Source organism: Tachyglossus aculeatus, chromosome 22 (assembly GCF_015852505.1).
Source record: "Tachyglossus aculeatus isolate mTacAcu1 chromosome 22, mTacAcu1.pri, whole genome shotgun sequence".
In the NCBI taxonomy this organism is placed as follows: Eukaryota; Metazoa; Chordata; class Mammalia; order Monotremata; family Tachyglossidae; genus Tachyglossus; species Tachyglossus aculeatus.
In genome coordinates, this window is record NC_052087.1 from 35,146,300 (window position 1) to 35,159,838 (window position 13,539).

Below are 13,539 nucleotides of genomic sequence, written 5' to 3' on the forward strand. Positions count from 1 at the left end.
CAAGTTACTGACTAAATGAATGAACGAGTGAACGGACTAACGACTGACTGACTGAATGAATGAACGACTGACTGACTGGATGGATGGATGAACGAACGACTGACTGAATGAATGAATGAACGACTGACTGGATGAATGAATGAACGAACGACTGACTGGATGGATGAATGAATGAACGAACGACTGACTGGATAGATAAATGAATGACTGAATGAATGAACGAACAACTGACTGGATGGATGGATGAACGAACGACTGAATGAATGAACGAACAACTGACTGACTAAGTGAATGAACGAGTGAACGGACTAACGACTGACTGAATGAATGAATGAACGAACGACTGACGGATGGATGAACGAACGACTGAATGAATGAACGAGCAAATGACTGACTAAATGAATGAACGAATGAACGGACTAACGACTGACTGAATGAATGAACGAACAATTGACTGACTAAATGAATGAACGAATGAACGGACTAACGACTGACTGACTGAATGAATGAACGACTGATTGACTGGATGGATGGATGGATGGATGAACGAACGACTGACTGACTGAATGAATGAATGAATGAACGAACGAACGACTGACTGAATGACTGACTCTCCCCCTCGTCCCCCTCTCCATCCCCCCATCTTACCTCCTTCCCTTCCCCACATATGTTTGTACATATTTATTACTCTATTTTACTTGTACATATCTATTCTATTTATTTTATTTTGTTAGTATGTTTGGTTTTGTTCTCTGTCTCCCCCTTTTAGACTGTGAGCCCACTGTTGGGTAGGGACTGTCTCTATGTGTTGCCAATTTGTACTTCCCAAGCGCTTAGTACAGTGCTCTGCACATAGTAAGCGCTCAATAAATACGATTGATGATGATGAATGAATGACTGAAAGAATGAAATGACTGAATGAATGAACGAACGACTGACTGAATGAATGAACAAACGACTGACTGGATGGATGGATGGTTGGATAATAGAATGAACGAACAACTGAATGAATGAATGAACGAACAGACGACTGACTGAATGAATGAATGAACGAACGGACGAATGACTGACTGAATGAATGAACGAACGACTGAATGAATGAATGAACGAACGACTGACTGGATGGATGAATGAATGAATGAACGAACGACTGACTGGATGGATGGATGAACGAACGACTGAATGAATGAACGGACAAGTGACCGACTGAATGAATGAACGGACTAACGACTGACTGAATGAATGAATGAACGACTGACTGACTGGATGGATGGATGAACGAACGACTGACTGAATGAATGAATGAATGGACGAACGACTGACTGAATGACTGACTGACTGGATAGATGGATGGAAGAATGAACGAACGACTGAATGACTGAATGACTGAACGAACGACTGACTGACTGGATGGATGAATGAATGAACGAAGGACTGACTGAATGAACGAACGGACGAACGACTGACTGAACGAACCAACGACTGAATGAATGAATGAATGAGCGAACGACTGACTGGATGGATGAATGAATGAACGAACGACTGAATGACTGAATGACTGAACGAACGACTGGCTGACTGGATGGATGAATGAATGAACGAACGACTGACTGAATGAACGAACGACTGACTGAATGAACGAACGACTGACTGGATGAATGCACGAACGAACGACTGACTGGATGAATGAATGAACGAACGACTGAATGAATGAACGAACGAACCGACGAACGACTGACTGACTGAATGAATGAACGACTGACTGGATGGATGGACGGACGAACGACTGACCGAGTGAATGAACGAACGACTGACTGAATGACTGACTGGATGATGGATGGGTGAATGAACGAACGACTGACCGACTGACTGACTGAATGAATGAACGAACGACTGACGACTGCATGAATGAATGAATGGGCGCACGCACGCACGCACGAAGGAGGGGCCGGCCGGCCGGAGGGTGTGGACGCGCTGCGCATGCGCCGGCCGCGCGGCGGCGCTGGAGAGCGAGCTCCTCGGCTGCGCATGCGCCGGCCCCGCGGCGGCGCTGGAGAGCGGGCTCCTCGGCTGCGCATGCGCAGAGGGGAGCCCAGCAGGACCCGCGGAGCGGAGCACGCCCGGCCCTGGTGAGTGCGGCCTGGAGGAGGCGGCCCGGGGGGGGGGAATATGGGTGACTGATCCCATCTATTACCGTTTAGTACGGGCCCGGCACTGTTCTGAGCGCCGGGACACATACGTCGTCATCAGGTTGGGGATGAAGACTGGGAGCCCCACGTGGAACAACCTGATCACTTTGCATCTACCCCAGCGTTTAGAACAGTGCTTGGCGCATAGTAAGCGCTTAACAAATACTGACATTATTATTTTGAGAAGCAGCGTGGCTCAGTGGAAAGAGGCCGGGCTTGGGAGTCAGAGGTCGTGGGTTCGAATCCCAGCTCCACCACAAGTCTGCTGTGTGACCTTGGGCAAGTCACTTCACTTCTCTGAGCCTCAGTTCCCTCATCTGTAAAATGGGGATGAAGACTGGGAGCCCCACGTGGAACAACCTGATTACCTTGCATCTACCCCAGCGCTTAGAACAGTGCTTGGTGCATAGTAGGCGCTTAACAAATACTGGCATTATTATTTTGAGAAGCAGCGTGGCTCAGTGGAAAGAGCCCGGGCTTGGGAGTCAAAGGTCACGGGTTTGAATCCCGGCTCTGCCACATGTCTGCTGTGTGACCTTAGGCAAGTCACTTCACTTCTCTGAGCCTCAGTTCCCTCATCTGTAAAATGGGGATGAAGCCTGTGAGCCCCACGTGGAACAACCTGATCACCTTGTATCTACCCCAGCGTTTAGAACAGTGCTTTGGCGCATAGTAGGCGCTTAACAAATACTGACATTATTATTTTGAGAAGTAGCGTGGCTCAGTGGAAAGAGGCCGGGCTTGGGAGTCAGAGGTCATGGGTTTGAATTCCAGCTCTGCCACATGTCTGCAGTGTGACCTTGGGCAAGTCACTTCACTTCTCCGAGCCTCAGTTCCCTCATCTGTAAAATGGGGATGAAGACTGGGAGCTGTGTGGGAGCAAGGACTGTGTCTAATCTGATTAACTTGTATCTGCCCCAGCGCTTAGAACAGAGCTTGGCACATAGTAAGCTCATAACAATTAGTATAGTAAGTATATATGTTTGTACGTATGTATATATGTTTGTACGTATGTATGTTTGTACGTATGTATATATGTTTGTACATATTTATTACTCTATTTTATTTGTACATATTTATTCTATTTATTTTATTTTGTTAATATGTTTTGTTGTCTGTCCCCCCCCCGTCTAGACTGTGAGCCCACTGTTGGGTAGGGACCATCTCTATATGTTGCCAACTTGTACTTCCCAAGCGCTTAGTACAGTGCTCTGCACACACTAAGCGCTCAATAAATACGATTGAATGAATGAATGAAAGTACCATTATTATTATTAAGCGCTTAGAACAGTGCTGTGCACACAGTAAGTGCTCAGTAAATATGAATGAATGGAGTGCTTACTGCGCATAGAGCACTTTACTGAGCACTTGGGAGAGGACAGAGAAGCAGCATGGAGCAGTGGAAAGAGCCCGGGCTTTGGAGTCAGAGTTCATGGATTCAAATCCCGGCTCTGCCAATTGTCAGCCGTGTGACTTTGGGCAAGTCACTTCACTTCTCTGTGCCCCAGTTCCCTCATCTGTAAAATGGGGATGAAGACTGTGAGCCCCCGTGGGACAACCTGATCACCCTGTAACCTCCCCAGAGCTTAGAACGGTGGTTTGCACATAGTAAGTGCTTAATAAATGCCATTATTATTATAATAAAGCAGAGTTAGCGCCAATCTACCTCCATCCTGGTCTCAGTGTGCATCGCAGCCGCTCGAAAGATCCCAAATCCGGGATTTGGGGAGGAAGTCCTGGTGGATCCAAGGCTGAGTCTTCCTCCTCCGGTTGCATTCCAGGCCCCGGACCTAGCCGTTCTTCCAGTCGAGGCCAGATGGTAGCCTCCCTTCCGACGCCTGCTAAAGGGCTAGGGTTCCTGGAAGGGGCCCCGGGATTACCGGGGAAAGGCCGGACACTTGGCCGTTTCATCATCATCATCATCAATCGTATTTATTGAGCGCTTACTATGTGCAGAGCACTGTACTAAGCGCTTGGGAAGTACAAATTGGCAACATATAGAGACAGTCCCTACCCAACAGTGGGCTCACAGTCTAAAAGGGGGAGACAGAGAACAAAACCAAACATACTAACAAAATAAAATAAATAGAATAGATATGTACAAGTAAAATAAATAAATAGAGTAAAAAAATATGTACAACCATATATACATATATACAGGTGCTGTGGGGAAGGGAAGGAGGTAAGATGGGGGGATGGAGAGGGAGACGAGGGGGAGAGGAAGGAAGGGGCTCAGTCTGGGAAGGCCTCCTGGAGGAGGTGAGCTCTCAGTAGGGCCTTGAAGGGAGGAAGAGAGCTAGCTTGGCGGATGGGCAGGGGGAGGGCATTCCAGGCCCGGGGAATGACGTGGGCCGGGGGTCGATGGGGAGGGGTGGTTGGGGAATCTAAACTGCAGGTATGAATCGTGGAAACTCCCTGGAGCTACAGCGGTGAACCATCCCACCCTCTGCTCCCTGTCCTCCCGCTCCCGGCGTGCTGGGTAGGCACAAAAGTGATCTTAAAAGCTTTTTTATAGTTCATCCTGACCACAGACCTTTACAACCATCATTATTATTATTATTATTACAACATGTTTGTACCGTTTGCCCCATTTTGCAGCTGGGGAAATTAAGGCTCGGAGAAATTCAATGATTTGCTTGGGCTCACGGCCTCAGTAAGTAATCAGTCGTATTTATTGAGCGCTTACTGTGTGCAGAGCACTGGACTAAGCGCTTGGGAAGTACAGGTTGGCAACATATAGAGACAGTCCCTACCCAACAGTAGGCTCACAGTCTAGAAGGGGGAGACAGAGAACAAAACCAAACATACTAACAAAATAAAATAAATAGAATAGGTACAAGTAAAATAAATAAATAAATAGAGTAATAAATATGTACAAACATATATACATATATACAGGTGCTGTGGGGAAGGGAAGGAGGTAAGATGAGGGGGATGGAGAGGGGGACGAGGGGGAGTAGCAGCGTGGCCTAGTGGGAAGATCACGGGCCTGAGAGGCAGAGGACCTGGGTTCCGATCCCGACTCGGAACCTGTCTGCTGCGCGACCTGGGCAAGTCACTTAGTTTCTCTGTGCCTCAGTTACCCCATTTGTAAAATGGGGATTAACTCCGTTTTTCCTCCGATGTAAGACTGTGAGCCCTATGTGGGATCGTGGCCGGGTCCAACCTGATTACCTTGTATCTACCCTGGCTTTAGAACAGTGCTTGGCAGATAGTAAGCACTTAACAAATGCTCTATTTTGTTGCCAAATTGTACTTTCCAGGCGCTTAGTACGGGGCTGTGCACACAGTAAACGCTCAATAAATACAGATGAATGAATGAATGAGCTCACAGTCCAACCTCCCACGCCCTCCGAGCTGATTGCGAACTTGGCCCCCCGTTCCTTCCCCTGCGGGTTCGGACCTGGAAGAGTCCCGGGGGAGCACAGAAGGAGAAACAGAGACTCCCCAGTTTGGGCAAGGTCTTCCCTGGGATCATCACCCTGTCACCCCGATACCTACTGAGGGATCTAATCAGACTTCCCAGGGAAGGGGAAGAGTTTGTCTATCCAGTAGGTAATGGTATTCATTCATTCAATCGTATTTATTGAGCGCTTACTGTGTGCAGAGCACTGTACTAAGCTCTTGGGAAGTACAAGTTGGCAACATAGAGAGACGGTCCCTACCCAACAGTGGGCTCACAGTCTAGAAGGGGGAAGTGGAGAACAAAACAAAAGATATTAACAAAATAAAATAAATAGAATAAATATGTACAAGTAAAATAAATAGAGTAATAAATGCGTACAACCATATATACATATATACAGGTGCTGTGGGGAAGGGAAGGAGGTAAGGCGGGGGGATGGAGATGGGGAGGAGGGGGAGAGGATTCATTCAATCGTATTTATTGAGCATTTACTGTGTGCAGAGCACTGTACTAAGCACTTGGGAAGTACAAGTTGGCAACATAGAGAGACGGTCCCTACCCAACAGTGGGCTCACAGTCTAGAAGGGGGAGATGGAGAACAAAACAAAAGATATTAACAAAATAAAATAAATAGAATAAATATGTACAAGTAAAATAGAGTAATAAATGCGTACAAACATATATACATATATACAGGTGCTGTGGGGAAGGGAAAGAGGTAAGGCGGGGGGATGGAGATGGGGAGGAGGGGGAGAGGATTCATTCAATCGTATTTATTGAGCGTTTACTGTGTGCATAGCACTGTACTAAGCACTTGGGAAGTACAAGTCGGCAACATATAGAGACCGTCCCTGCCCAACAACGGGCTCACTGTGTAGAAGGGGGAGACAGACAATAAAACAAAACATGTAGACAGGTGTCAAAATTGTCCGAACAAAGAGAATTAAAGTTAGGTGCACATCATCATCATCAATCGTATTTATTGAGCGCTTACTGTGTGCAGAGCACTGTACTAAGCGTTTGGGAAGTCCAAGTTGGCAACATATAGAGACAGTCCCTACCCACCAGTGGGCTCACAGTCTAAAAATCATTAATTAACACATCATTAACAAATTAAATAGAATAGTAAATGTGTACAAGTAAAATAGAGTAGTAAATCTGTACCAATATATATATGCAAGTGCTGCGGGAAGGAGGTAGGGCGGGGGGGATGGGGAGGAAGAGAGGGAAAAGTTGGCACGGTATTGAGCGCTTGTTGGTTAGGTTTGCCCAGCCTGCTCACCCCTGTTTCCTGTCCTGCCCCGAAGGCGGAACGATGACTCCACGGGGCAGCCGGTGCCCGAGGATGTGGCCGGCGCGGCCGGGGACCGGGCCGCTCCTGGTGACCTTCATCCTACTGGCCGCGGCCCCGGCGAGCCCCCAGCACGACTTTCCCTCCGCCGGGCGGCAGAAAGCGAACGTCCCTCCTGACTTCCTGTCGCAGGCGGGGCGGTCCGTCCGGGAGACCCTGGAGGCCTGGATCGGGCCGGAGACCTGGAGCTTGGTGGCCGAGGTGAGGAGGGGGTCGCCGGCTACCTCGGCGGGCGGGTGTCACCCGTCGTCCGGGGACGGGTTCGTTCAGTGATCGGCGAGGCGAGAGAGAGAGAGGCCGGGGACGGAAAGCCTAAGTTTTATATAAAATTGATTCCGCGAGGTGAATTGAATTTATGTAATTGTTTAGGCGCAATGGATTGAGCTTCCCTTTCGGGAGGAATATAATCAATTAGCAATATTAGAGCTTCCCTGCACGGGAGGAACACAATCATCCGTTAATCGCACGTGGGTGAGTTGGTTAACTCTCACCCATGTGCACTTCCCACTCGGGAAGAATCCACTTACTTTCCCACATGGGAAGAATTCATTCCATTCCCCGCACACGTGGTGGGCGGCTAGCTCTCACAGTGTGCTCTCCCTACATGGGAGGAATCCACTCATAATTCCCATCAGCAGCGGGATACCTGGGTCCCACCCACGAGACACTCACCCATCCCGCGGCCCTTGCCTCAGTGTGTTGGTTCTGGTTGTAGAGCGGGCATCTGGCCTTCTGGGCAGGGAGAGACACGTGGGCTGCTGTGGCTGCAGCGGCAGCTCCTGCTGCTGCGTGTCCTGGTGTTCTGACCCCGAAGGTCAGAGGCGACAGGTATTTATTGCCTGTGGCCCTAGGCCATTCCAGCTTCCTGCCTCAGTCTATCTAATCTCTGCCCTCCCCGCCTCCTCCATACCTAATTTGATTGGCACGGGGGTGAGGGACACCTTCTGTATTCCCAGCTTGGGCTGTCAATCTAGCAGATTTGGTCGTGGGGGCCGTATCCCACCCTCACTTCCGAGTTCCGCCTGCTGGCTCAGGTGGTCACGAGATAGCTTTTGACCTTGAGATGGCCGGTACCCAAGGGTCACCTCGGGACAGCGGGAGGAGAGCCGAGGGAAGCGGGGTGGGCCCGCCAGGGCGATCCGCCACAGGGGAAAGGTCTTGGAGGTGACGATGGAGCCTAAGAATTGGACCTCGCACCTGTAGTATTGGGGAACGTCCCGCTCCTCAATTTTACTCGCTTTTGGCCCGCTACACATCCGCCATACACCCTCTGGCCTGGAATGCCCTTCCCTCCCCCCTACATCCGCCAAGCTTGCTCTCTTCCCCCCTTCAAGGCCCTACTGAGAGCTCACCTCCTCCAGGAGGCCTTCCCACACTGAGCCCCCTCCTTCCTCTCATCATCATCATCAATCGTATTTATTGAGCACTGTACTAAGCGCTTGGGAAGTACAAATTGGCAACATATAGAGACAGTCCCTGCCCAACAGTGGGCTCACAGTCTAAAAGGGGAAGACAGAGAACAAAACCAAACATACTAACAAAATAAAATAAATAGAATAGATATGTACAAGTAAAATAAGTAAATAAATAAATAGAGTAATAAATATGTACAAACATATATACATATATACAGGTGCTGTGGGGAAGGGAAGGAGGTAATATGGGGGGATGGAGGGGGGACGAGGGGGAGAGGAGGGACAGGGCTCAGTCTGGGAACCATCCCTCCCGCCTTACCTCCTTCCCTTCCCCACAGCACCTGTATATAATAATAATAATAATGATAATGATGGCATTTGTTAAGCGCTTACTATGTGCAAAGCACTGTTCTAAGCGCTGGGGGGGATACAATGTGAACAAGTTGTCCCACTGGGGGCTCACAGCCTTCATCCCCATTTTTCCAGATGAGGGAACTGAGGCTCGGAGAAGTGAAGTGACTTGCCCAAGGTCACACAGCAGACTTGTGGCAGAGCCGGGATTCGAACCCATGACCTCTGACTCCAAAGCCCGGGCTCTTTCCACTGAGCCACGCTGCTTCTCTGTATATATGTATATATGTTTGTACGTATTTATTACTCTATTTATTTTACTTGTACATATCTAGTCTATTTTATTTTGTTAATATGTTTGGTTTTGTTGTCTGTCACCCCCTTCTAGACTGTGAGCCCACTGTTGGGTAGGGACCGTCTCTATGTGTTGCCAACTTGTACTTCCCAAGCGCTTAGTACAGTGCTCTGCACACAGTAAGCGCTCAATAAATACAATTGATTGATTGATTGATTGATTAAGAAGGACAAACACCACAGAGGGTTGGCCCGGCCGACTGTAAGCTCTGGAGGGCAGGGACTGCGCTTTTAACGCTTATCGTACAGCGCCTTGCCCATAGGGAGGGCTTATCTTGCACCCCTCCATCTGACCTTACCCACTCCCCAACACCTAGAGAAGCAGCGTGGCTCAGTGGAAAGATCCCGGGCTTTGGAGTCAGAGGTCATGGGTTCAAATCCCGGCTCCCCCAAGTGTCACCTGTGTGACTTTGGGCAAGTCACTTCTCTGGGCCTCAGTTCCCTCATCTGTAAAATGGGGGTGAAGACTGCGAGCCCCCCGTGGGACAACCTGATCACCTTGTAACCTCCCCAACGCTTAGAACAGTGCTTTGCACATAGTAAGCGCTTAATAAACGCCATCATTATTATTAGTAGTAGTAGTAGTAATCAATCAATCAGTTGTATTTATTGAGCGCTTACTGTGTGCAGAGCACCGTACTAAGCGCTTGGGAAGTCCAAGCTGGCAACATCTAGAGACAGTCCCTACCCAACAGTGGGCTCACAGTCTAGAAGGGGGAGACAGAGAACAAAACCAAACATACTAACAAAATAAACTAAATAGAATAGATAGGTACAAGTAAAATAAGTGAATAAATAGAGTAATAAATATGTGCAAACATTTATACATGTAGTAGGGTGTTAGAGAAGAACAGCATTATTGAAAACCCCTTTTCCCCTCATCTCTCTCCTCAGACCCTGACTCAGGTACTGTGGGCCATATCTTCTGCCATTTCCGTGGCTTTCTTTGCATTATCCGGGATCTCTGCCCAGCTCCTCAATGCCCTGGGGCTCAACGGTAAGTACTGGGGACCGCCCAGCTGTTCAAGCCGGCACTTGTCCTGTTCCATCTGTTATTTATTGAGCGCTTACTATGCGCAGAGCACTGTAATAAGCTCTTTGGGAGAATATACAATCCAACAGAATTAGGAGACACATTCCCTGCCCATAAAGAGCTTACAGTCTGGAGTGAAACGACAGCCTGCCTATTCAGTTGGGCTTGTTTAGAACAGAGAGAAGGCCGTCCAGATCATCACAGAAGTATCTCTCTTAATAATAATAATAATTATTATTATTATTGTGGTATTTGTTAAGTGCCAAGCACTGTTGTAAGCACAGGGGTAGATATAGAGTAATCATGTCCAGTGTGAGGCTCACAGTTTTAATCTCCATTTTACAGATGAGGTAACTGAGGCCCAGAGAAGTGACTTACCCAAGGTCACACAGCAGACAAGTGGCGGAACCAGGATTAGAACCCACGTCCTCTGACTCCCAAGCCTATGCTCTTTCCGCTAAGCCACGCTGCTTCTCTCTTCCCCGGCTTCCCTTCCCGCAAACCTGCTGGGGCCCCGGGAGTGGAGGGGGACTCATTCTTTTGGAGGGGCTCGCCCCACTTCCTTCCCTCACCGAAAAGCCCCTCTGGAATGATTTTTCCTCTGGGTCAGTCAGCTTCCCCTCCTTTCTGGGAATCCCGATACTTTCATTCATTCCATCGTATTTATTGAGCACTTACTGTGTGCAGAGCACTGTACTAAGCGCTTGGGAAGTACAAGTCGGCAACATCTAGAGACGGTCCCTACCCAGCAACGGGCTCAAAGTCTAGAAGGGGGAGACAGACAACAGAAACAAAACATGTGAAACGCTCACTACATGTAAATGCTTACTAAACATACACTGTATGTACGTTGGGGTACTCACAGCGCGCACAATTCATTCATTCAGTCATATTTATTGAGCGCTTACTGTGTGCAGAGCATTGTACTAAGCGCTTGGGAAGTACAAGTGGGCAACATATAGAGGCGGTCCCTACCCAACAACGGGCTCACAGTCTAGAAGGGGGAGACAGACAACAAAAACAAAACATGTGAAACGCTCACTACATGTAAACGCTTACTACTAAACGTACACTGTTATTAAACATGCACTGTATGTACGTTGGGGTACTTATAGCGAGCACAATTCATTCATTCATTCAGTCGTATTTATTGAGCGCTTACTGTGTGCAGAACACTGTACCAAGCGCTTGGGAAGTACAAGTGGGCAACATATAGAGGCGGTCCCTACCCAACAACGGGCTCACAGTCTAGAAGGGGGAGACAGATGACAAAACAAAATATGTGGACAGGTGTCAAGTCGTCAGAACAAATAGAAATAAAGCTAGATGCACATCATTAACAAAATAAAAAGAATATCAAATATGTACAAGTAAAATAGAGTAATAAATCCATACAAACATATATGCAGGTGCTGTGGGGAGGGGAAGGAGGTGGGGAGGAGGAGCGGAAAAGGGGGGCTCAGTCTGGGAAGGCCTCTTGGAGGAGGTGATCAGTCAATCGTATTTATTGAGCGCTTACTGTGTGCAGCGCTTGGGAAGGACAAGTCGGCAATACGTAGAGACGGTCCTTACCCAACAACGGGCTCACAGTCTAGAAGGGGGAGACAGACAACAAAAACAAAACATGTTAAACGCTCACTCTGTGTAAACGCTCACTAAACGTACACTATACGTACATTGGGGCACTTATAGCGAGCACAATCAGAGCGGTCCCGATCCCCATCCCACTCGGGGCTCACCATCGAAACAGGGAGGGAGAACAGGTGTCGAGTCCCCAGCTGGCGAATGAGGACGCCGGAGAGGTTCGGCCCGGCCGAGGTGGCACGCCGGGCGAGCCGCGGGTCTCCCGATCGCAGCCCCATCCCGTTAACCCTTGTGCCACCTTTTTTTTTTTCCAGGGGACTACTTGACCGAAGGCCTGCAGCTGAGCCCCGGGCAAGTGCAGACCTTCCTTCTGTGGGGGGCGGGAGCCTTGGTGGCCTACTGGCTGCTGTCCCTGCTCCTGGGGTTAGTGCTGGCCGTGCTGGGCCGGATCCTGTGGGGGCTGAAGCTGGCACTCTTCCTGGCGGGCTTCGTGGCGGTGGTGCGGACGGTGCCGGAGCCCTCGGCGCGTGCCGTGGCGCTGCTGGGGCTGCTGACGCTGTACGCCCTGCTCGGCCGGCTGAGCGGCGGCGGGGCCTCGGGTGCCGCGCGGCTGGAGGCCAAGGTGCGCGGCCTGGAGCGCCAGCTGGAGGAGCTGCGATGGCGTCAGCGGAAGGCCACCAAGGCCTCCAGGAACGCCGAAGAGTGAGGGCGGTCGGGCCGGCGTGGAGGGAGAGGGACGCCCATCACGACCTCTCGTCCGTCAAACCAAAGAGCCGAGCGGCTTCCAGCTCCTTCCTTCTGGCCTTCCGCCCTCCCCTCGTCCGCTCCTTAATGCCGCCCCATCCTTTCGGTGGTCCTGCTCCAATCCCCTCCCACCTTCTTTTTCTCTCTCCTCTCTCCCACCCTGCTCATCCCCGGGGCACCGGGGAGGGATCTTTATTTGGAGAGAGTTCTCTTATCCGTTCCCTTGCCAGCTAGCCCATCAGAGCCCCAACTCCTGCTGCCCCAGTGAGGTCACAGGTCCCGCTCCAATCCCCTCCCACCTTCTTTTTCTCTCTCCTGTTTCCCACCCTGCTCATCCCCGGGGCTCCAGGGAGGGATCTTTATCTGGAGTGAGTTCTCTTATCCCTTCCCTTGCCACATAGCCCATCAGAGCCCCAACTCCTGCTGCCCCGGTGAGGTCACAGGTCCCGTTCCAATCCCCTCCCGCTTTCTTTTTCTCTCTCCTCTTTCCCACCCTGCTCATCCCCCGGGCTCCGGGGAGGGATCTTTATCTGGAGAGAGTTCTCTTATCCCTTCCCTTGCCAGCTAGCCCATCAGAGCCCCAACTCCTGCTGCCCCTGTGAGGTCACAGGTCCCGCTCCAATCCCCTCCTGGTTTCTTTTTCTCTCTCCTCTTTCCCACCCTGCTCATCCCCGGGGCTCCGGGGAGGGATCTTTATCTGGAGTGAGTTCTCTTATCCCTTCCCTTGCCACATAGCCCATCAGAGCCCCAACTGCTGCTGCCCCTGTGAGGTCACAGGTCCCGCTCCAATCCCCTCCTGCTTTCTTTTTCTCTCTCCTCTTTCCCACCCTGCTCATCCCCGGGGCGCCGGTGTGGGGGGGGGGATCTTTATCTGGAGTGAGTTCTCTTATCCCTTCCCTTGCCACATAGCCCATCAGAGCCCCAACTCCTGCTGCCCCAGTGAGGACACAGGTCCTGCTCCGATCCCCTCCCACCTTCTTTTTCTCTCTCCTCTCTCCCACCCTGCTCATCCCTGGGGCTTCAGGGAGGGATTTTTATCTGGAGTGAGTTCTTATCCCTTCCCTTGCCACATAGCCCATCAGAGCCCCAACTCCTGCTGCCCCGGTGAGGTC

The 13,539-nt window shown here is 50.2% G+C and overlaps 1 protein-coding gene across 1 annotated transcript; it reads left to right on the plus strand.

The window, feature by feature from the left end:
- Positions 1-2,071: 2,071 nt before the first annotated feature.
- Positions 2,072-13,282, plus strand: TMEM109 (transmembrane protein 109). Its single transcript, XM_038764482.1, has 4 exons — positions 2,072-2,129; positions 6,903-7,147; positions 9,961-10,063; positions 11,998-13,282. The coding sequence occupies exons 2-4, from the start codon at positions 6,911-6,913 to the stop codon at positions 12,387-12,389; spliced, it is 732 nt and encodes a 243-aa protein (XP_038620410.1). The 5' UTR covers positions 2,072-2,129; positions 6,903-6,910; the 3' UTR covers positions 12,390-13,282.
- Positions 13,283-13,539: the final 257 nt, after the last annotated feature.

Coding starts and splice junctions, on each gene's coding strand:
- TMEM109 (XM_038764482.1), top strand. CDS start 6,911: ATGACTCCACGGGGCAGCCGGTGCCCGAGGATGTGGCCGGCGCGGCCG. Junction 7,148..9,960: donor CCTGGAGCTTGGTGGCCGAG/GTGAGGAGGGGG, acceptor CTCTCTCCTCAG/ACCCTGACTCAGGTACTGTG. Junction 10,064..11,997: donor CAATGCCCTGGGGCTCAACG/GTAAGTACTGGG, acceptor TTTTTTTTCCAG/GGGACTACTTGACCGAAGGC.